We start from the raw sequence: 23,911 nt of genomic DNA, 5'->3' as shown, positions 1-23,911 counted from the left end.
AAAAAATTAAAATTAAAAATTATTATAGTTTTATTTATTTTTTATTTTATTTTTTTGCACTACCTATCTTTGTGAAAGTGGCTTCTCAGCTCTGGTCCAGCCAGCTGAAGACTTCTTAGCTTAACATAACAGACCGACAGTAAGTTTGGGGGAACTAATGGGATAACTGGGGATGTTGTTTGGTCCTGACAAAGTCTCAAAACAACTCTGAGGTCATGCTCAATGTCCAATCTGTTCCTCTGCTCTGTCTTCAGCTGGACCAGAGCTGAGAAGCCACTTTCACAAAAATAGGTTGTGCCAAAAAAATATATATATATATATATTTTTTTTTATATAATTGTTTTTCGATTAGTCGACTAATCGAAAAAATAATCGACAGATTAGTCGACTACCAAAATAGTCATTAGTTGCAGCCCTACTCTCGAGCAATAATTATTATTACAGCCTCCATTTTTCGTGGTACGAGACTATAGATATCAATTTTCCCGAAATAACGCTACCTGCCTCGACAAAATCCATGCATTGATTATCCAGATACATGAATTATCATCGCAGAATAAGTGGCTCTGATTATAAACACAGACGTAAGGTGTCCACCGCGCTCAGAATGTCCAATTCTATCAACAAATTTTTTTTAAGCTACGGCCAAAATTCGTGGTGATGTGTTGACCAATTTTGGAGGGGGATTCCAATGATATTATCAATAAAAATGTACTGTCAGTTCATTTCCAAGGGATAATGTTCACGCGCACAGCAAGTTTCACCAGTTCCCGGCATTTTTAACCAGTGAATGAATGAATGAATGAAAACTTTATTTAACAGATTGCAGAATGGGTACAATACAGTACGGCTCAATACACACAATTGTTAAGGGGATGCAGACCAGAGAAAGACGTTTGTCTTGTTTACATCAGGGTCCCCCATTTTCAATTCATAGTGACATTTATGACATACGCAACATACATGACATTTATGGCATAGGGACATACATGACATACAGGTATTTAGTACCGTTACATTTGTGACATATACGATATGCAAATATACAGTACTGTTACCCATAGATCCTGACAGAGTATATACATATGATGGGGAGGGGACTGTACATTAGGAGGGGGTGGGTGGGTGGGAGAGAAATATACATACGGTGGGGAGAGAATATATACATGCGTGGGGAGGAGACTGTACATTAGGAGGGGGTGGGTGGGTGGGAGAGAAATATACATACGGTGGGGAGAGAATATATACATGCGGTGGGGAGGAGACTGTCTATTAGGAGGGGGTGGGGGGGTTTGGACATTTACGGTGGCCAGTTTCAAATTGCAGCCTCCCGTAGGTGCTCTTTAAGAGCGGTTTTGAATGTGGGTAGGGATTCACATTCCTTTACAGCTTTGGGTAGGGCGTTCCACATTGATGTGGCATAATTGCGAAACGTCCCTTGTTTGAGCCGAATCTGGGTTTAACATGATTTGTTAAGCTTCCTCTGGTGTTGTGGTCATGGTATTCACTGACCTTTGGGAAGTATTTTGACATGTACATGGGTACCTTAGTCGTATAGTGTATCTTGTAGACCAGGCCCATTGCAAGTTGCTGTACTCTGTTGTCTACTCTAAGCCATCCTAGGTTGTCAAAGTGGGCAGGGGTGAGGTGGGTTCTAGGGGTAAGGTCAAGTAGAAGTCTGACCAGTTTGTTTTGTGATGATTGTAATCTTGGAGAAGATAAGAGAAAGGTAAGAGAGATTTCCCTATCGTTTTCTTATATGAATTATTCAACCTACGTTAATAAAACATACCTGGTGATCAACTACCGTTAGCTGTGAGCATTAGGATATTGTGTAGTGTTCTGATACAACGATTATTGACCTTTAGATTAATCTGTCTAGTTTAGTTAGGGTACAGGGTACTACATGGTACCACAGAGTACTACATGGTACTACATGGCACTACAGGGTACTACATGGCTCTACATGGTACTACATGGCACTACATGGCACTACATGGCACTACAGGGTACTACATGGCACTACAGGGTACTACAGGGTACTACAGGGTACTACATGGCACTACAGGGTACTACAGGGTACTACATGGCACTACAGGGTACTACATGGTACTACATGGCACTACAGGGTACTACATGTCTGCTCTTTTGCAGCACCACAAACATGGGAACTCTCTAACTCTTCCCCCCCCCCCTCCCCCCCTTCCCTCCCCCCCCTCCCTCCCCCATCTCTCTGAGTGCCCGTCTCCTGGCGCTGACTAAGGTGATGGATGCCTCGGGGTCTTGGCCAAGATTGTAGTGACTGCTCTACATGCACCTCCGAGGCCTTGGATCAGTTATTCACCGTCGTCTGTCCGTGGTCCTGTCAACTGATTAACAGTATTAACAGACTGTTAACAGATTAACAGTCAACGCGGTTTCATTGCTGGGTTAAGTACTTCTATTCTATTCACATAATACGCTTACTTCATATATCTACTCCATTCACATATATGCTTACCACTTGTATCTATTGCTATGTCCGCCTACTACAATCTCATGAGCTGTCTAACGCCTGTCCCGTCTCCCTGTCCCCCTATGACTTGCTGTCCTGGAGTGCTGACCGGAGTGTCGGACGTCCCGTGATGAAGGCCGGGAGGTTGCGACCCCCTCTGCGTGCCCCCCTGTCTCCGGAGGTCTCGTAGTGGTGACCGGAGTGCTGGATGTCCCGCGATGATGTCGGGGAGTTCGCGACCCTCTCTGCGCCGCCCCCTATCTCCCTGTCTCCGGCTGTCCCTGAGCAATGACCGGAGTGTTGAATGTCCCGTGACTAAGACGGGGAGGACGTGACCCTCTTTGCGCCGCCCCTGTGCCTCAAATAGATCCGCTATCAGCTCTATCTTTAATCTTTCAAAATGTTCAGTTGCTATCGCTATTAGCTCTATCTTTAATCTTTCAAAATGTTCAGTTGCTATTGCATGCACTCATCTGTGTTTCACTACACACATGAGTGCATGCTTACCAACTGTCCGTCTGCAACACTACTATCACCAACATCTAAGAAGGGAGATCCCCCCCTTGAATGGCCCTTCTAAGGTTTCTCTCCTCCACACTGCCTGTGGAGCTTTTTTCCCTATTGTTAGGTTTTAGTGAGTTTTTCCTTACCTTCGCGTGGGGTATGTCTGGGAGTGCTTGCATTCTTTCATTTATTTGCATTCATCTAAAAATGTTTGGACCTTATGGTGTTCTTGTTCTGTTCTTGACTTATTGTTATGTTTTCTTCTTGACTTGTTTAAAGAAGACCTGTACGGCCCATGGGGACATTAACGTGTGTTGTCGGGCCTTATAAATAAATTTGATTTGATTTGATTTATTGGTGAAGCGATGTCGAGATTCATTTGGGGTGTGACAGCTGCTGCAGATTTCAGTGAATCCCACATGATAATTAGATTAGATTGATACAGGAGAAGAGAGGCCGGCGCCTTGACAGTCGCCACTATGCGCTCACCTCTGCCTTTTAACTGTCATCTCGCCCCTATGCTGCACGCTCTTTAGAACAACGTTACAGCTTGGCTTGAAAGACTTAACCCTTCGGGTGCCGTGGCTTGACTGCAGCGGCGATTGGAAGCGGTGTCTGTTATCCAAAGCGACAGGTATGAATAATCTGAGCTATTATTAATACAGCTCTATTCTGTACTTTATTTTAAATGATAATAAAATCTTGAAACTTGATTAATATCTTGACTATTGAGGTGTTGAGGTGTGTTTGTGTATTCCAGTGCTTGGGAGCATTCAAGCCTCGATCCATTGACCTCTACAGATTCATTGTCATAACAAAAGAGCCTGAGACTAGAACACGGCCAGGTGTTAATTGCCCCAGAGAGAGGGGGGCCATGGATTACAATGCATTCTGGGTAATGTTGTAGTTTTCTAACACTGTAAGTGTAAACTGTCAAGGCCATTTTCTCTGAATACGTTTTGTGATATCACCATGATTCATAGGAAGTAGCTTGAAAAGTATCCCACCAAAATGTTGAAGTGATGGCTTATTTTGAAGGTATGAATCTGTACTTTCACAATATGTAAAAAAAATAAAAAAATGGTTGAAGATGCCTCAACAAGACCATACTGTCTATGGCTGGCCAAATTCTTTGTCTCTGGTTTTCATAGCGGTCAGTATGTCTGAGTGCATCCATGGCTCAGCGCGATTTTGAACCGTGGTGGTTCTTAGGGGGGCCATGTTGTTTAGTATTGTTGAGAATTTGGTTTTGAATCCAAGCCATGTTTCTTCAACTACTGTACCACTGAGCTCATCTGACCAGTCTAGGCTCTCCAGTTCTTGGTTAAAGGCCTCGCTAGAGTAGGTTTTGAGGTCCCTAGATGTGACTGTTTTGTGACAGCCGGCCTTTTGTTTTAGCTTTTAGCGAGTACAGAATATCATATAATGATCGCTTAACCCGCATGCTATAACCCCTTTATTGGAGATCCTGGACTTGTCAGAGGTCAGAATGAGATCAATGTGAGTTTGTGTTGAATCGCACACTCTTGTGGGTTGGGTGATTAGCTGGCTGACACTGTGCAGATCACAAAACCGACTGAAGGACTTGGAAACGGGTGCTTCTTTTCATCGCATATCCGTGTTCCAGTCCCCAATCAGAATTTGTTCTACATCTTCAACCCCAGCTAAACACCCATCAAGTGTATCATAAAAGCCACTCTGTTCTGGTGGTCTGTAGATTGTAGACTAGTACAGTCTTAGCCCTTTCGAACTAAATTTCAACCCATACCGTTTCAATTGTGTTATGATTCAGGTCAGTACAGTTAATGAATTTGGTATCTTTGTGTATGTACATGCAGACACCACCTCCATACTTGTTCCTGTCATCAGCTTGTGACTGCAACTTGTTCCTGTTCACGGACGACTCAGCCCTGCTGGTCTCTGGTTGAAACAGGTTGAAAAAACCCTCAGCTCGAAACTCGGCAGAATCTGCACCTGGCTCGCTGATAACAAACTATCATTACACCTGGGGAAAACAGAGTCCATTCTCTTCGGTTCAAATAACAAACTCAGCAAGACTCAGTTACAGTGGGTGACAATATTGTCACAAGGAAAGATGAAATTACATACCTGGGTTCCATCCTAGAGGCAAATCTTTCCTGTGACAAAATGGCATCCAATGTAATAAAAAAAAGTCAACCAACGAACTGGATTCTTGTACCGGATCTCCTCTCTGGTAAACAAAAATACCTTGAAGACTCTGGCAGGAGCACTCATTCAAGGGTACTACGACTATGCCTGCACTTCATGGTACCAAAGCACCTCAAAGGCGCTAAAAACTAAATTACAAACATCACAAAACAAACTGGTCAGACTACTGCTTGACGTTACTCCTAGAACCCACCTCACCCCTGCCCACTTTGACAACCTAGGGTGGCTTAGAGTAGACGACACAGAGTACAGCAACTTGCAATTGACCTGGTCTACAAGATACACTACACCACCCAGGTACCCATGTACATGTCAAAATACTTCCCAAAGGTCAGTGCATAGCACGACCACAACACCAGAGGGAGCTCCACAAATCATGTCAAACCCAGATTCGACTCAAACAAGGGACTAAACACGTTTAGCAATTATGCCACATCAATGTGGAACGCCCTACCCACAGCTGTAAAGGAATGCGAATCACTACCCACTTTCTCAAAGAGCACCTACGGGTGACTGCAATTCGAAACTGGCCCCTGTAAATGTCCAAACCCCACCCCCTCCAATGTACAGTCCACCCCCACCCCCCTACCCAACCCCCAGCCCCCACCCTACCCACCCAACCACCTCCAATGTACAGTCCCCCAACCCCCCACCTCCCCCAATGTACAGTTTCTTCCCCCTCAAATGTATATACTCTCTTTTTAGACTATTTTTGTCATACATTTCTAAATGTAACAGTACTGTCTACCTGTATGTCATGTATGTCATATATGTTATGATGAATTGAAAATGGGGGACCCTGATGTAAACAAGACGAAAGTATTTCTCTGGTCTGCATCCCCTTAACAATTGTGTGTATTGAGCTGTACTGTATTGTACCCATTCTGCAATCTGTTAATACAATTTTCAATCAATCAATCAATCATTTCTGACGATTGAGTAGTCTTCAATCTCCGGGTATTTTACTGACTCTGCCTTACCGTTAATAAACATCTGTCTGATTTCAGCCTGTTTGGGTCTTAGTATGTTCAGATGGAAAGTGTGCAGTCCATTTGAATTTATTATTTTGTTGATGTCTCCAGTTGAGAGGTATTGTTCATCTGCGTACAGTTCTGTGATGCGGGGTCCGGGTGGGGATAGGGGGGAGGGAGGGTCCTTTGTCCTGAGTTGACTCTGCTAGCTAGGCTTGCTAGGCTAGCTAGGCTAGCAGGCGATCCTGAGTTGTCTCTGCTAGCTGACCATACCGCCGCGTCGGAAGCTCTGATCGACTCATGCTTGCTTTTAAATTGGTCAGGAGACTCATTATGACAAACACCTCCTTATGATCGTGTCTCTAAAAACGACAGATTGAGCTTGGTCTACTTGTTTGGGGATAAAGCTTATGTGCTGCTTGTGCTTGTCGCATGTTACAGAATTCCACCCCAAAAGAGATTCCACCCGAAGTTGAAATTAAGATTTGTATCAATTTTGTGTTTTATGATTGTAACTTAGCATGTTTCACCTGTTTGACTATCTCATCACTTATTTTGTCTTCAATCAGTGCTATGATTTCATAGATGGTTGGGTTAGTGTTGCAGAGTCATTGAGCTGATGGCCTGGGGATAGAAGTGGGGGTCACAAGTCATTATACTAACAAAGGGCTGCTCTCAGACTGAATGTGTCACATTGCTTTCTGGGTAATGTAGTCATTACACATGACAAAAAAGGTTCCGGTTTCTTTGAAACGCCGTAGCTCAGAAATTAGTTTATAAGCATGATTCATAAGACATAGATTGAAAAGTATCTGCCTGATTTGTACATGTGATGGCTTATTTTGAAGGTATGAACCTGTACTTTCATATTATGTAAAAAGAACAAAAAAAATTAAATTCCCCCAAAGGGCCCATAATCGGGGGGGGGAGACTAGCTCTGCTAGCACACATAGCCTACTGTGTACAGACGGTTTCAAACTGTATTTTAAATTAGAAAGCAAACTAAATAAATGGACACGAGAAAAATAAATTAAAACATTTCCCCAAACAATATTGACCAAATTAATTCAGTCAAATTGTTATTTTTAAAATTCAAACACATCTTGATTCTATTTCAGGACAAGAAAATGCAAAAAAAGCTGAAAATGTTTAGATCACATCCCTATTTTCCCACTTTACTCAAATGTACGAGATAAATTTGAGGTTAATATTGGAAATACAATGTTAATAAAGATTGTCGCCATGCTGTTATGCCCTAAATCTTGTAGATTTTGTGTAAACAAGGCCAAAAGTGGAAGACTAATGTGAAAAGACTAATTCGTCCTACATAGACAAATTAACACATTTTCCTATAGAATTTGAAATCCAGTGAAATATGTTTTGTTAACACTTTGAGTGCCACAGACGTGTTATGTCGTCATTTCATGTCTCCCGTTGAGTGCCACCGACGCGAATTGTCGTTTGATTTTTTTATTAGCGATCTGAATTCATATTTCATCAACCGAGTCTCCCGTTGGTACAGCAGCCCCTCTAGGAGCTCCGATGGGAAAATACCGCCCCCTATCGTCTATCCCTGTGTAACTGCAGGCCATTCGATTATACTGGTGGATCTGTGGAGGGGGAGACTCCTCGCTCCACTATGCTGGTGAGGGATCTGATGAACAGGGAAGTGATCGCGAGATGGAAAGCAGCCTGAAATATATATTTACAGCAGCCAATAATCAATCAATAAACGCGATCGATATTTGGAATGGCGATCAGGAATTGGAATAATCTTTTTGGAGAACATTTGATCTAAGGTAAGGAGTCTGTTACCAGTTTTAGGATAATCAGAGCTGTATTCACTGAGATAACAGCGTGTCCCGTATGTGTATATATGTGTGTGTGTGTGCTGTTGAGGAAATGAGAGAATCGATTTCTCAGCTCGCTTCTATAGCGTATACTATCGATAATCTAGCGTTTATTTGAAAACTATTCATAAATAGGCAGACAAATGACAACGTGTCTAGTGTATTGGAGAATATTCCAATAAATGCCGTTTATGAGGGAATCTTTCTATTTTCCGGAAATTTTCGAGAAAACGATAGCTTTTCGAAATGCTATAAAAAGGATATGAACCGATTAAAAAACAATCCGTTTCGACAATGTTGACTGCAAACAAGTCATTGATAAGCGACGGGCAGATTAGACACATAGCCATAATTTAAAACATAGATTATGCGTTTTTAACGCTATCATTGAAGTGGATGCTGGCATCCAAGGACATTAATCAACGTTATGGCTGGCACTGAAAGTGTTAAGGTTCAAACAAAGTACTATTACAGTACATCTTCTCTGTTGGCACAACATTCAAACCTAAACTAATCATCATCCTCACCAAAGAGATCGTCAAAGTCTATCTCTCCAATCTCCATCTCATCCTCCTCCTCATCACACTCGTACTCTCCATCCTCCTCATCCACTTTATGTTTTGCATAATCTGCCTCCTTATTAAGAGCTTCTTGCTCTTCTGACTCCGCTTTCTGGGCCAGTACCTCAACAAGAGAAGGAGGGAGGATGTGTCCAACCATCCAGACAGGCTCTAACACCCCCTCATCCATCATCGTCTCCCAGCCCATATCCTGATCATAGGGTTTGGGCCTCTCAAATATTGGCTGGTCTGCTCTTTTGTAGCAGGCAACTCTGAAGTTGACTCACTGTACATGTGGGATGAGAGTGAGACAGACCTTGGGAGGAGGCAGGCGTTCAAGGTCTACTTTGGATTTTGCATCCAGGACTTTATCAAGACCCACCATTTTCTGCAGCATCTTGGCCCGCACAGCATCAACTGACTTCATCCGACCATGGCCATACATAATGCAAGTGAAGGACTCCATCTCCTGTTGGAGCTCATCTGTCACCAGCCACAATGCACCAAGCTGACTGAAAGCCTTCTGGAACCTAGGGTTGTTCTGCAACTTCTTCAAGGGATTCACCTTTCCCTTGCCTTTGAAGGCGCTGGTACAGTCTTCCCAAGAAAATACATAGTATCCCAGCAGAGTGCTGCAGTACTCAGGGCCCAGAGACTCAGCCAGTTCAGACACATTTATCAGCTTGCGATGCATGCCAGTGCCGTGGTCAAATAGCAGACCAGCTCCACGATGCAGCCCTCACCCTCCATGCTCTCATTAAAAAGGCATTCAAAGAGTCAAAGGAGCTGCCATGGCCCCCGACTGCAGAGGAGTTGAACACTGTGAAGATGGAGGAGCTGCTCGCAGATGATCTTGTAAGGTTTCTGAACTTGGTGCTGACAGGGACACCTGAGCTTGATGGAGAAAAGTGTGAGAAGACTCAGAGGCTTGTCTATTCGATCACACAAGATGTGTGTCGTGCTGCAACCAACAGCAAGTGGTAAGTGTTTACATGACTGAGAGGGGGTTGGTACATGACTGAGAGGGGGCTGGTACACATGACTGAGAGGGGGCTGGTACATGACTGAGATGGGGCTGTGGTACATGACTGAGAGGGGGCTGTGGTAGATGACTGAGAGGGGGCTGGTAGATGACTGAGAGGGGGCTGTGGTACATGACTGAGAGGGGGGCTGGTACATGACTGAGAGGGGGCTGGTACATGACTGAGAGGGGGCTGTGGTACATGACTGAGAGGGGGCTGGTACATGACTGAGAGGGGGCTGGTACATGACTGAGAGGGGGCTGTGGTACATGACTGAGAGGGGGCTGTTGGTACATGACTGAGAGGGGGCTGGTCGTACATGACTGAGAGGGGGCTAGTAGATGACTGAGAGGGGGCTGTGGTACATGACTGAGAGGGGGCTGTGATACATGACTGAGAGGGGGCTGGTGGTACATGACTGAGAGGGGGCTGGTGGTACATGACTGAGAGGGGGCTGTGATACATAACTGAGAGGGGGCTGGTGCTGGTACATGACTGAGAGGGGTCTGGCTGGTACATGACTGAGAGGAGGCTGGGTACATTCCAGAAGGCTTTTAGTCAGCTTGGTGCATATTGGCTGGTGACAGATGAGCTCCAACAGGAGATGGAGTCCTTCACTTGCATTATGTATGGCCATGGTCGGATGAAGTCAGTTGATGCTGTGTGGGCCAAGATGCTGCAGAAAATGGTGGGTCTTGATAAAGTCCTGGATGCAAAATGCAAAGTAGACCTTGAACGCCTGCCTCTTAAGGTCTGTCTCATCCCACATGTACAGCGAGTCAACTTCAGAGTTGCCTGTTACAAAAGAGCAGACCAGCCAATATTTGAGAGGCCCAAATCCTATGATCAGGATATGGGCTGGGAGAAGATGATGGATGAGGGGGTGTTAGAGCCTGTCTGGACGGTTGGACCCATCCTCCCTCCTTCTCTTGTTGTGGTACTGGCCCAGAAAGCGGAGTCAGAAGAGCAAGAAGCTCTTAATAAGGAGGCAGATTATGCAAAACGTAACATGGATGAGGAGGATGGAGAGTACGAGTGTGATGAGGAGGAGGAAGAGATGGAGATTGGAGAGATAGACTTTGACGATCTCTTTGGTGATGATGATCATGATGATGATTAGTTTAGGTTTGAATGTTGTGCCAACAGAGAAGATGTACTGTAATAGTACTTTGTTTGAACCTTAACAAAACATATTTCACTGGATTTAAAATTGTATAGGAAAATGTGTTAATTTGTCTATGTAGGACGAATTAGTCTTTTCACATTAGTCTTCCACTTTTGGCCTTGTTTACACAAAATCTACAAGATTTAGGGCATAACAGCATGGAGACAATCTTTATTAACATTGTATTTCCAATATTAACACATTCCTTGCCAGCCATTGTACCCATCATTTTACCCAGTCTGCCAGCGCTATAAGTCTATGGAGTGGCTCGCCTTCTTTGCAGGGCTATAACTTTTTAAATGTTATTGCTATATTGACATTACTATGGCCCATTCAACATCGATTATCTATCGTTCAGGATGTGGGAACGTTATATTTTTTCATTCATACATTCATACAAAAATACCTTCTAGAATATAAGTATGTTTTTATCGTTTTCTGCAGTAATTCCTAGAACGTGAGTTATAGGCCTAAACGCATATATAGATTATCGATTGCCGTTTCCCCCCCCATACACGCTATATTAAAAAATTCAACTGTATATGATCGGTATACGTTATGCTTCATCATGCGTGAAGGAAAGGGGGGGGGGGGTCGTTTATAATTCCCCCGATCATCAGTAAATGCTTTATGTAGGTTGGGTGATATATTGATCAGATCGGTTTGCTCACAAGGAAACTCACAATTGGGTTGAAAATAACGTTATATTCCTCTTACCGTGGGTCAAAGAGACTGGCGGTGAAAGATCCCAAGTATACGACGCCGATCGCCTAGGTCCATTTCCGGTTTGTATGTCGCAATAAATGCCGAAATCATATTGATTATTAAGTTTAGAAAGTGATCCATTATGTACATTGTGTCTGTCGGGAGTCATGCAACGATATGTGACGGCCGGATGAGTTTAATCGACACACATCAGCCATATCCTGTAGGCAAGTGTAACTCGCCCAACCATCCACCAGGTGGCGGTATTGAGCCGTCGTTGCCGTCACCTATAGGGTCCAGCTGCAGCGTTGCGGGTGTATATATGAATTACGAATGCCATGGCGAAAAAATTAAATATTGATCTAAAAATCGCTGGACAGCGTTATTGGCAGAATGCGCATGGCGGCCAATATCGCTGTAAAGCGTTTTTGGCGCAGAAAGTGTTAACCTCAAATTGATCTCGTCCGATGGACTACATTTGAGTAAAGTGGGAAAATAGGGATGTGATCTAAACATGTTCAGCTTTTTTGCATTTTCTTGTCCTGAAATAGTGTGTGTTTGAATCTTAAAAATAACAATTGTACTGAATTCATTGGGTCAATGTTGTTTGGGGAAATGTTTTAATTTGTTGTTAACTTCAAAAGTTATGCTGTTTTCTTTTTCTTCTTTTTTAGAAATAAACCCCATGGGACATTATTTCAACCTGTTACCTGTCAGAATCTTAAAATAGACACTTCAAGGATTAAGAAAAAACAGGTGGCGAAAAAAAATCCACCCTATGCAGGTGGACCTATGTTTCCAGATTCTAGACTATATAAATTATGTTTTCTATGCTAAATCCTTTTCTTCAAAGTAACTAGTAACTGATGCGTTCAGATACATGTAGTGGAGTAAAAAGTACAATATTTCCCTTAAAATGTAGTGGAGTAAAAGTATAAAGGTCCCTAAAAGGAAAATACTCACATAAAGTACAAGTAGCTCGTACTTGAGTAAAAATACTTAGTTACTTTCCACCACTGACAACAGAATAGTCTCAGTCTCCACTGTGTGACTTCAGTAGCTTACCTTTCTCAGCCGCCTGACCCAGCTTGCCCAGCAGCTCTGGGTCATCAGCGCAGATGACCATCCCATAATCATTCTCCATCTGAAACTTGGGATCATCATCTCCTGCATAACGCACATGTGTTGTTTTCAGTTGCTTTTCAATCTTCATTTGAATAAAGTCATTTCGATCTCATTTGGTGTAAATATACAAGCACAAACAGCTGGCAGTCAACTATCAAGATAGGCTTGATATTGCTTTGGCCCACCCAAGAACAATATGGGTGGCATTTGACATCTGCACCTTTGTTTACACTGTCAATAAAGGAATCAATAAAGGAATAACTTATCTGATCTTATCTTATCTTTAATGACTTCTATGGACCATACAATCACAAGACTGGGATGGCATAACAGGTATACATTGCATTTACTTTTACATTTTGTCATTTAGCTGACGCTTTTATCCAAAGCGACTTACAAGTTCTGTACGACAAGTCATCAGGAAGGACACAACTCTATCAGCTGAGTAACAATGTTCATCAAACTGTTGAGTGCTACAGTGTAGGTTAGTTTATTAGGACAAGTGCATGACAGTAAGGTTAGTTAGGGTTAGATTTTTTTTTTTATATCAATATATTAGATATTAGATCAATAGGCCCACCTGTGCTCTCTTCGTGCTGCTGGGCGTCTGCCAGCAGAGGGCAGTGTTGAGCCCGGGGGGCTCTGCGGCCCCACAGCAGCAGCTCGACCGTCAGCCTGGCAGACGAACCCTGGACCTGCCACTGATCCACGCCCACTGCCAGAGCCAGGGCCCGCTGAGGCCTCTCTGCCACTGGGATGGGGACACGGAGAGGGAGTGCAGGGATAGTGTCTGTGAATAAGGAAGTTCTGTGATCCTCTGGGTTTATGTTAATGACTCCAGTCAAACACAGCTCCCTCCACTTGCTCACTAGCTCTGTGCGTAGGTCAGGTCCAAACGGACCCAAGTACGTAATGATAGCAGCCGATATAAGGGCATTCCCTGCCCTCAACTCCTCCTCCTGAAGGTGAAAGAGAGAATATTAGCCACACATCAAAGAAAAAGGGGGGCGGTGACATAATATCAGACAAAGAAATGTCCTTTGCGAACAACAATTGAATTTGATGAAACAAACAGGGGAACAGTGAGTGTTACCTGAGCTGCGTCCTTCCAGTTAATAATTTTGCTCTCCAACTGGCTGAGGACAGCAGCCACATCGCTCTCCAGGCTCTCTGCATGGTGCAGGGTAGAGTTCTTCAGGTCTTGCCGGACAAGCTGGAGCTGATGCTCCACGTCCTGCACACCTTGGCACACCTTGTCCTCCTTTAGCCTGGCATCGCATAGCCGGCCCCGGGCCTCCACGGCCAGCGCCTTCAAGCGCCGGCGGCCTTCCTCCCGGGGGAACGCGTGACGCTCCGTGCAGGTGCATTCGTACACCGCCCGTGCCCAGTGGCACAGAGACTCGCAGGCCTGGCTCACCTCTCGCACGGACTCCGGCTGAAACTGAGGACTGTGAACTATCAGACACAGCTGCTGCAACTGGTCGTCACTCAGCCTGCTGCGGTCAAAGAACTCAAACTCCTATGACAAGAAGAGAAAAGGGAGAGAAATTATCAAGAGCAGCTCTCCCGACATGACGCTTGAGAGAACAACTCAAACACACAGTAATGTATACAGCAATCTGTTCAGTTCAAAGGCAATTGTGTGGACGAAGATACTTTAATACACACCTGGAAGCACTTGGGTTGCCCGAGAAGCTGTTTAGCACTCTCCCAGTTGCATGGGCGATTAAATAGCAGGCATATGGCATCCATAACCTTAACAACTCCCTCTGGGGGATTTGGGTAGTGACGCACTTCATCCAGGTCAGATTGGCTCAGACACTCAAGAGCTTTGAGGACTGACTGGAACAGAGGACTCGCCTGGTGAAAACATTCTCATCCATCAATTCTATCAATATCTATCTATCAATTTCAATGTATACCTACCTAATGCTTTCACTGTCTACAACTGCCCTACACTGTAATCATGATGATCACAACTACCTACCTCATACTATAGTTTCAAGTTTCAAGTTTCTTTAATAGTTGTCATACAGAAGTACAGAATACTTTCATACAAAATGCTTCTTACTGTTACGCTCCAGAGACTGTGCTAGACAAGATAGTATCAAATAACATAGTATAGCATGTAGTTTAGAAGAAGAAAATGAGGTCACAGTGTTCGGTATAGACATATGTACAATGTTCTGAGTTACCATATAATATACAATACTATGCAGTGTACTAATGTACAGTACTATATAGTGCAAAGCAGAAATGGGATGAGGTACAATTTAGGTACAATTTACAGTAAGGTGTACGAGTTGTAGTGCAATCCTTCATCAATAAATATAAAGTGTGGGGAGTGGGTGCTACAGTGTGTTTGTTTAAAGTGGGTGTGTGCTATAAAGTGTGTGGAGTGGGTGCTACAGTGTGTTTGTTTAAAGTGAGTGTGTGCGTGTGGATGTGTGTGCTATGTGCGTTTGGTGGTTGTTGTTGTGTAGGGGAGGATCTATGGTGGTTGTTGTTGTGTAGTGTTCATTCATTGTTCGTTTAGCAGCCTGATGGCCTGGGGATAGAAGCTTCTTCTGAGTCTTTCTGTGCTCGCCTTGAGACTCCGGTATCGCTTGCCTGACCGCAGCAGTTCAAAGAGGCAGTTGTTCGGGTGACTGGAGTCTTTAACGATTCTCTTAGCCTTGCCCTTGCAACGCTTGTTGTAAATGTTCTGGAGGGTGGGGAGCCCCCCTCCAATTGTGCGTTCGGCTGAACGTGTCACTCTTTGTAGTCTGCTTCGGTCTTGTGCAGTGCTATTCCCAAACCAGGAGGTGATGTTGCCGGTCAAGATGCTCTCTATTGTACATGAGTAGAAGTTCTTAAGGATCTTCTGACTGACTTGGAACTTCCTTAGGCGCCTGAGGAAGTAGAGGCGTTGTCGTGCCTTCTTCACAACACTGTCAATGTGTGTGGTCCATGTCAAGTCCTCGGATATGTAGGCTCCGAGGTACTTAAAGCTGTTGACTCTCTCAACCGGTGCCCCGTCGATGCTGAGGGGGCTGTAGTCCTTGACCCCCGACCTCCTGAAGTCCACAATCATCTCCTTTGTTTTGCTGACGTTCAGGGAGAGGCTGTTTTCCTGGCACCATCCCGCCAGGACCTTGACCTCTTCCAGGTAGGCCCTCTCGTCGTTGGCAGAGATCAGGCCCACCACCACTGTGTCGTCAGCAAATTTGATGATTGTATTGCTACTCCGCTGAGCCACACAGTCGTGTGTGTACAGGGAGTAGAGGAGGGGACTCAGAACACAGCCCTGGGGGGCCCCTATGTTGAGGGTGATGGATGAGGAGGTGCAGTTGCCTGCTCTCACCACCTGGGGTCTGCCAGTCAGGAAGTCCAAGACCCACTGGCAGAGGTCATAGTTCAAGCCCAGGTCCCTGAGCTTGGCTATGAGTATGGAGGGGACTATGGTATTGAATGCCGAGCTGTAGTCGATGAATAGCATTCTCACATAGTTCCCCTGCCTCTTGTCCAGGTGTGATGCTGCTGTGTGCAGCACATGGGCTATGGCGTCCTCCGTGGACCTGTTGGGGCGGTATGCAAATTGCAGGGGGTCCATGTTGATGGGGAGGGAGGAGCAGATGTAGCCCTTTACTAGCTTCTCAAAGCACTTCATGGCTATGGAGGTGAGAGCTACAGGGCGGTAGTCGTTGAGGCAAGCAGGCTTGGATTTTTTGGGTACAGGGATAATAGTGGACTTCTTCAGGCAGGTGGGGATGACAGCCTGTTCTAAGGACAGGTTGAAGATGTCAGTGAATACTGGGGCCAGTTGGTCGGCACAGACTTTTAGGACGCGGCCGGGGATGCCGTCCGGACCTGCTGCCTTCCTGATATTCACTTTTTTAAAGGTCCGCCTCACCTCATGCTCTGTTACCCTGAACACTGCGCCTCCATCAGCAGCCGACCCCCCCCCCCCCCCCCCCCCATTGCCGTGGCTTGTGAGCTGGTGTTGTTATTACCAGCATCAAACCTCGCATAGAAGGTATTGAGGTCATTTGCTAAGGAGATGTCACTGTTCAGTTTGAGGGAGGCGCCTTTGTAGTCTGTCATCGTTTTGAGCCCCTGCCACATAGCTCTAGAGTCAGCTTGTTCAAACTGGAGTTCAATTTTATCCCTGTAGCGCCGTTTGGCCTCTGACACTGTCCTCCTTACGTTGTGTCGCGCCACCTTGTGGTCATTCATGTTGCCTGCCACTAGGCCGTCGTTGTATGCTTTGGTGCGCTCTCTCAGAGCTTCACGGACGGATTTGTCTACCCAGGGTTTTTGATTTGGGTAAACTCTCATTTTGGTAGTGGGGATTGTTTCTTCCACCATAGTACAAACATAGTTCAGCACTGTTTCCGTGTAGACATTAATGTTATCTGTGTCGCGGAACACATTCCAGTCTTTGCAGTGAAACGCAGACCGGAGCGTCTCCTCTGACGTCAAATCCCATTTCTGCACCTCTCGCGAGACTACAGGAGTACTTTTGATTCTCTGTTTGTACATTGGTGAAAGAAAGATGGACGCGTGATCTGATTTACCAAAGCCACTATCAGAATGAGCCTTGTAGCCACCTTTAAATTGCGTGTAACAGATGTGATCTAGGATGTTACCGCCTCTGGTGTTGCAAGTCACATGCTGATAGAAGTCAGGTAATACCTTTCTCAGATTGGCGCTATTGAAATCACCCAGAACCAAAATGGCGGCGTTAACGTTCGCCGCTTGTATTCTATTTACCTCGTCGTGGAGTCTGGAGAGCGCGACGTTGTTCCTGGCTTGCGGTGGAATATACACTCCGATCAGGATGATCGCCGTTAACTCCCTCGGGAGGAAGAAAGGACGACACTTGATGGTTATATATTCCAGGTCTGGGCAGCAGTGGCTCGATAGTTCCTTCACGTTGCCTGGATCGCTCCAATTGTTGTTCAACATGAAGGCTATTCCACCTCCACGCTGTTTGCCGGATTCTGCTGTTCTATCCTTGCGGTGAATGAAGAAGTGATCGGCTGGTTGGATAGCGTGGTCTGGGACTTCTGGCGCCAGAGCATCAGCTCCAGCTTGTCCGGCAAGACCTGAAGAACTCTACCCTGCACCATGCAGAGAGCCTGGAGAGCGAGGTGGCTGCTGTCCTCAGCCAGTTGGAGAGCAAAATTATTAACTGGAAGGACGCAGCTCAGGTAACACTCACTGTTCCCCTGTTTGTTTCATCAAATTCAATTGTTGTTCGCAAAGGACATTTCTTTGTCTGATATTATGTCACCGCCCCCCTTTTTCTTTGATGTGTGGCTAGTCTACCCATATAACTGTACGATAGCATAGTACATGTATATATCGTATATATTAGGGGTGTAACGGTACATGTATCCGTACTGAACCGTTTCAGTACTGGACTTTCGGTTCAGTGCGGCTGTGTACCGAACGATTGCAATGGTACGAACGCACGTACATAACTTTTTTTGTGTGCAGAATTGAATTCAAAACTCGTTGGAAATACTTCACATTTTGATTAACTTGTGGAACCTCGAGACCGTTTAATGCAAGCTATGTAAACTACAGCTGACATACCTTCTTTTTTATGCTAACACTATTTTGGGAGTTCTAGCGTCAAGAATGTAAGTAGCCTACTTTGTTTTAGCACTTTATTGTAAATCATCCCTCAGGGTAAAACGTTATTGAATAGAGAAAAAAGCGTCATGCAGGTCCCGTTTCATATCATTAATTTGATCTCCGAGAGACAGCCCCTTCTCAACGCACTGAGAGAGGGTGTGTGTGTGCATGTGTGTGTGTGTGTGTGTGTGTTCGCCACACTATGAGGCTATGCTAAATTACAGGTAATCTCTCAGTGTTGTGTGTGGGTTGAACGAACACACGGCCCTTTGCGCAAATTATATTTTGGGAAGGGGTGAACTTGGAGTTTTGAATAAAAAGTTCTGCACGTGCGTTCGTTAGTGGTTAACGTACCATTGCAATCGTTCGGTACACAGCTGTACTGAACCAAAGGTCCAGTACTGAAACGGTTCAGTACGGATATGTGTACCGTTACACTAATATCTGTACATATACTCATACTAGTTATGCTGCTGTGTCTTTATACCTGTATCACTGTACATATTAATACTACAGCTCTGTACATACATATGATTAGCACTAAACTCAGTAGTACTAATTTATATATTTTATACCCAGTTTAATCACCTGTACAAGTGTACATTGTATATTACTATTGCTTTACTGTTACATTTGCACTCTGGTTGGATGCCAAACGTATTTCCGTTGTACTGTACACTTGTGCTATATGATGACAATACAGTTGAATCTAATCCAATCTAATCTATCAACACAATGCACCAAATTCATTTTCAAAAGTCAACTTCATTTTTGTGACATGTCCTTGATTGAAATGCTTGGCTTTTAATGTGACTGAGTAAAAACCCCAAGGCTATCGCTCAGATGTGAACAAGGCCTGTACCCTACCTCCTCAAAAGGCAGGGTTGTCTGATCAATCTGCTGCTCTAGCTGGTAAAGTGTGTTCCTCTCCGCTGCACAGATCCGCTGACCGCGTTCCCATGCAGCCCTCTTAGTGCTCACGGCTCTGAGGAGTTTTTCAAACTGGAGAACGGGCACAAGGGCAACACCACCACCAAATCAATAAGGACACATATCTGCACACTTCAAACCAGAAATATATTAGTATCAATAAGTGTGGAAAGGCGAAATTGCGCTTTTGATTGAGAAATATATTACAATTTGTTTTATAGATTTTAATGACAAAAATTCAGGGGGTTTTAAAGGAAAACTCCAACATTTTGGGAAATTAGCTTATTTAACATCTTCCCTGGAGTTAGACAAGAAGATACATACCTTTTTCGTCTCTCTGCATGCATTGGGCTTAGGGAACGCCTGGACCGTTAGCCTAGGTTAGCTTCATCACTGGAAGTGGGGCAGATATCTAGCCTAGTTCACTACAGTCAGGAAATATACTCCAAATTAGGGCTGACCTTCGATTTTTTTTTGGAATTCGAAGCTTCGGGGGCCGAGATTCGATTTTAATTCGAAGCTTCGAAATAAAAAAAATAAAAATAAAAATATATATATATATTTGTATGTTGTGAGAACTTGTACAGCACTTTGTTCAACTTTGTCAGTGCTGTACAGTTTAAACCTTTTTAAATCTTAGACAAACAAAACACTTTGCTTTCATGAAATATTGTAAGCCGTCATTTGAGGCTTTATAAAAGCAGCACAATGAACACAAATCTGTCAGTGCCGAGTCCTACCTCATCTTAAATAACAAACAGCATTGCTTGTTGTAATTAACAAAGAGAGGCAGAGTTGATTTAGCAAAAAAGAAAAGAAAAAAAATCATTTTTATTTTTTAATAATCGCATTTTATTTTCATATTCGAATCCCATGCCCATCAAACGAAGCTTCGAAGTATTTAAGACAGCCCTACTCCAAATACAATCAAAATACAACTCCCAAACGTTCCTGTAAACATGTTGTGACCTGTGTATTTACCATGTCTCCCAGTCACACAAGTCACACGAGTCTCCCAGTCACACAAGTCACACGAGTCTCCCAGTCACACAAGTCACACGAGTCTCCCAGTCACACAAGTCTCCCAGACACACAAGTCTCCCAGTCACACAGGTCTTCCAGTCACACAAGTCTCCAAGTCACACAAGTCACACGAGTCTCCCAGTCACACAAGTCTCCCAGTCACACAAGTATCCAAGTCACACGAGTCTCCCAGTCACACAAGTCTCCCAGTCACACAAGTCTCCCAGTCACACGAGTCTCCCAGTCACACAAGTCTCCAAGTCACACAAGTCTCCCAGTCACACAAGTCTCCCAATCACACAAGTCTCCAAGTCGCACAAGTCACACAAGTCTCACAGTCAGACAAGTATCCAAGTCACACAAGTCACACGAGTCTCCCAGTCACATGAGTGTCCCAGTCACACAAGTCTCCGTCACACAAGTCACACAAGTCTCCAAGTCACACAAGTCTCCCAGTCACACAAGTCTCCAAGTCACACAAGTCACACAAGTCTCCCAGTCACACAAGTCTCCAAGTCACACAAGTCACACGAGTCTCCCAGTCACACAAGTCTCCCAGTAACACAAGTCTCCCAGTCACACAAGTCTCCCAGTCACACAAGTCTCCCAGTCACACAAGTCTCCAAGTCACACAAGTCTCCAAGTCACACAAGTCACATGAGTCTCCCAGTCACACAAGTCTCCCAGTCACACAAGTCACATGAGTCTCCCAGTCACACAAGTCTCCAAGTCACACAAGTCTCCAAGTCACACAAGTCTCCCAGTCACACAAGTCTGCCAGTCATGCAAGTCTCCAAATCGCACAAGTCACACGTGTCTCCCAGTCACACAAGTCTCCAAGTCACACAAGTCACACAAGTCTCTCAGTCACACAAGTCTCCAAGTCACACAAGTCACACGAGTCTCCCAGTCACATGAGTCTCCCAGTCACACGAGTCTCCGTCACACAAGTCACACAAATCTCCAAGTCACACAAGTCGCCCAGTCACACAAGTCTCCAAGTCACACAAGTCACACGAGTCTCCCAGTCACACAAGTCTCCAAGTCACACAAGTCTCCCAGTCACACAAGTCTCCCAGTCACACAAGTCTCCAAGTCACACAAGTCACACGAGTCTCCCAGTCACACAAGTCTCCCAGACACACAAGTCTTCCAGTCACACAAGTCTCCAAGTCACACAAGTCACACGAGTCTCCCAGTCACACAAGTCTCCCAGTCACACAAGTCTCCCAGTCACACAAGTCTCCCAGTCACACAAGTCTCCAAGTCACACAAGTCTCCCAGTCACACAAGTATCCCAGTCACACAAGTCTCCCAGTCACACAAGTCTCCAAGTCACACAAGTCACATGAGTCTCCCAGTCACACAAGTCTCCCAGTCACACAAGTCACACGAGTCTCCCAGTCACACAAGTCTCCAAGTCACACAAGTCTCCCAGTCACACAAGTCTCCAAGTCACACAAGTCTCCCAGTCACACAAGTCTGCCAGTCACGCAAGTATCCAAGTCGCACAAGTCACACGTGTCTCCCAGTCACACAAGTCTCCATGTCGCACAAGTCACACGAGTCTCCCAGTCACACAAGTCTCCAAGTCACACAAGTCACACAAGTCTCCCAGTCACATGAGTCTCCCAGTCACACGAGTCTCCGTCACACAAGTCACACAAATCTCCAAGTCACACAAGTATCCCAGTCACACAAGTATCCAAGTCAAACAAGTCTCCCAGTCACACAAGTCTCCAAGTCACACAAGTCACACAAGTCTCCCAGTCACACAAGTCTCCCAGTCACACAAGTCTCCAAGTCACACAAGTCACACGAGTCTCCCAGTCACACAAGTCTCCCAGACACACAAGTCTCCAAGTCACACAAGTCACACGAGTCTCCCAGTCACACAAGTCTCCCAGACACACAAGTCTCCCAGTCACACAAGCCACACAAGTCTCCCAGTCACACAAGTCTCCAAGTCACACAAGTCACACGAGTCTCCCAGTCACACAAGTCTCCCAGTCACACAAGTCTCCCAGTCACACAAGTCACACGAGTCTCCCAGTCACACAAGTCTCCAAGTCACACAAGTCTCCCAGTCACACAAGTCTCCAAGTCACACAAGTCTCCCAGTCACACAAGTCTCCCAATCACACATGTCTCCAAGTTGCACGAGTCTCCCAGTCACACAAGTCTCCAAGTCACACAAGTCACACAAGTCTCCCAGTCACACAAGTCTCCAAGTCACACAAGTCACACAAGTCTCCCAGTCACATGAGTCTCCCAGTCACACAAGTCTCCATCACACAAGTCACACAAGTCTCCAAGTCACACAAGTCTCCCAGTCACACAAGTCTCCAAGTCACACAAGTCACACGAGTCTCCCAGTCACACAAGTCTCCAAGTCACACACGTCTCCCAGTTACACAAGTCTCCCAGTCACATAAGTCTCCAAGTCACACGAGTCTCCCAGTCACACGAGTCTCCCAGTCACACAAGTCTCCCATCACACAAGTCTCCAAGTCACACAAGTCACATGAGTCTCCCAGTCACACAAGTCTCCCAGTCACACAAGTCTCCAAGTCACACAAGTCACACAAGTCTCCAAGTCACACAAGTCTCCCAGTCACACAAGTCTCCCAATCACGCAAGTCTCCAAGTTGCACGAGTCTCCCAGTCACACAAGTCTCCAAGTCACACAAGTCTCCCAGTCACACAAGTCTCCAAGTCACACAAGTCACACAAGTCTCCCAGTCACATGAGTCTCCCAGTCACACAAGTCTCTGTCACACAAGTCACACAAGTCTCCAAGTCACACAAGTCTTCCAGTCACACAAGTCTCCAAGTCACACAAGTCACACGAGTCTCCCAGTCACACAAGTCTCCCAGTCACACAAGTCTCCCAGTCACACAAGTCACACGAGTCTCCCAGTCACACAAGTCTCCAAGTCACACAAGTCTCCCAGTCACACAAGTCTCCAAGTCACACAAGTCTCCCAGTCACACAAGTCTCCCAATCACACATGTCTCCAAGTTGCACGAGTCTCCCAGTCACACAAGTCTCCAAGTCACACAAGTCACACAAGTCTCCCAGTCACACAAGTCTCCAAGTCACACAAGTCACACAAGTCTCCCAGTCACATGAGTCTCCCAGTCACACAAGTCTCCGTCACACAAGTCACACAAGTCTCCAAGTCACACAAGTCTCCCAGTCACACAAGTCTCCAAGTCACACAAGTCACACGAGTCTCCCAGTCACACAAGTCTCCAAGTCACACAAGTCTCCCAGTTACACAAGTCTCCCAGTCACATAAGTCTCCAAGTCACACGAGTCTCCCAGTCACACGAGTCTCCCAGTCACACAAGTCTCCCATCACACAAGTCTCCAAGTCACACAAGTCACATGAGTCTCCCAGTCACACAAGTCTCCCAGTCACACAAGTCTCCAAGTCACACAAGTCACACAAGTCTCCAAGTCACACAAGTCTCCCAGTCACACAAGTCTCCCAATCACGCAAGTCTCCAAGTTGCACGAGTCTCCCAGTCACACAAGTCTCCCAGTCACACAAGTCTCCAAGTCACACAAGTCACACAAGTCTCCCAGTCACATGAGTCTCCCAGTCACACAAGTCTCCGTCACACAAGTCACACAAGTCTCCAAGTCACACAAGTCTTCCAGTCACACAAGTCTCCAAGTCACACAAGTCACACGAGTCTCCCAGTCACACAAGTCTCCAAGTCACACAAGTCTCCCAGTTACAC

General features: G+C 45.3%; 2 protein-coding genes across 2 annotated transcripts in view; both read right to left on the bottom strand.

Annotated features, from left to right (window-relative positions):
- Window positions 1-23,911, bottom strand: part of LOC311231707 (extracellular serine/threonine protein kinase FAM20C-like) — a gene marked incomplete at both ends in the record, with an annotated part of 164,483 nt that overhangs the window by 36,944 nt on the left and 103,628 nt on the right. The gene's annotated exons all lie outside the window — the stretch shown is intronic.
- The window catches only part of dnhd1 (dynein heavy chain domain 1), a gene marked incomplete at both ends in the record, with an annotated part of 117,144 nt that overhangs the window by 15,260 nt on the left and 77,973 nt on the right, over window positions 1-23,911 (bottom strand). Inside the window, 5 exons of the mRNA XM_084319433.1 lie at window positions 12,527-12,628; window positions 13,167-13,545; window positions 13,680-14,105; window positions 14,255-14,428; window positions 19,076-19,210. Coding sequence (XP_084175559.1) covers window positions 12,527-12,628; window positions 13,167-13,545; window positions 13,680-14,105; window positions 14,255-14,428; window positions 19,076-19,210 — 1,216 coding nt within the window. The remainder of the gene's footprint in view (window positions 1-12,526; window positions 12,629-13,166; window positions 13,546-13,679; window positions 14,106-14,254; window positions 14,429-19,075; window positions 19,211-23,911) is intronic.

Source organism: Notolepis coatsorum (assembly GCF_963971535.1).
Source record: "Notolepis coatsorum genome assembly, chromosome: 7".
NCBI lineage: Eukaryota > Metazoa > Chordata > Actinopteri > Aulopiformes > Paralepididae > Notolepis > Notolepis coatsorum.
The sequence above is the reverse complement of the archived record's forward strand: the minus strand, read 5'-3'. Positions and strand labels throughout refer to the sequence as shown.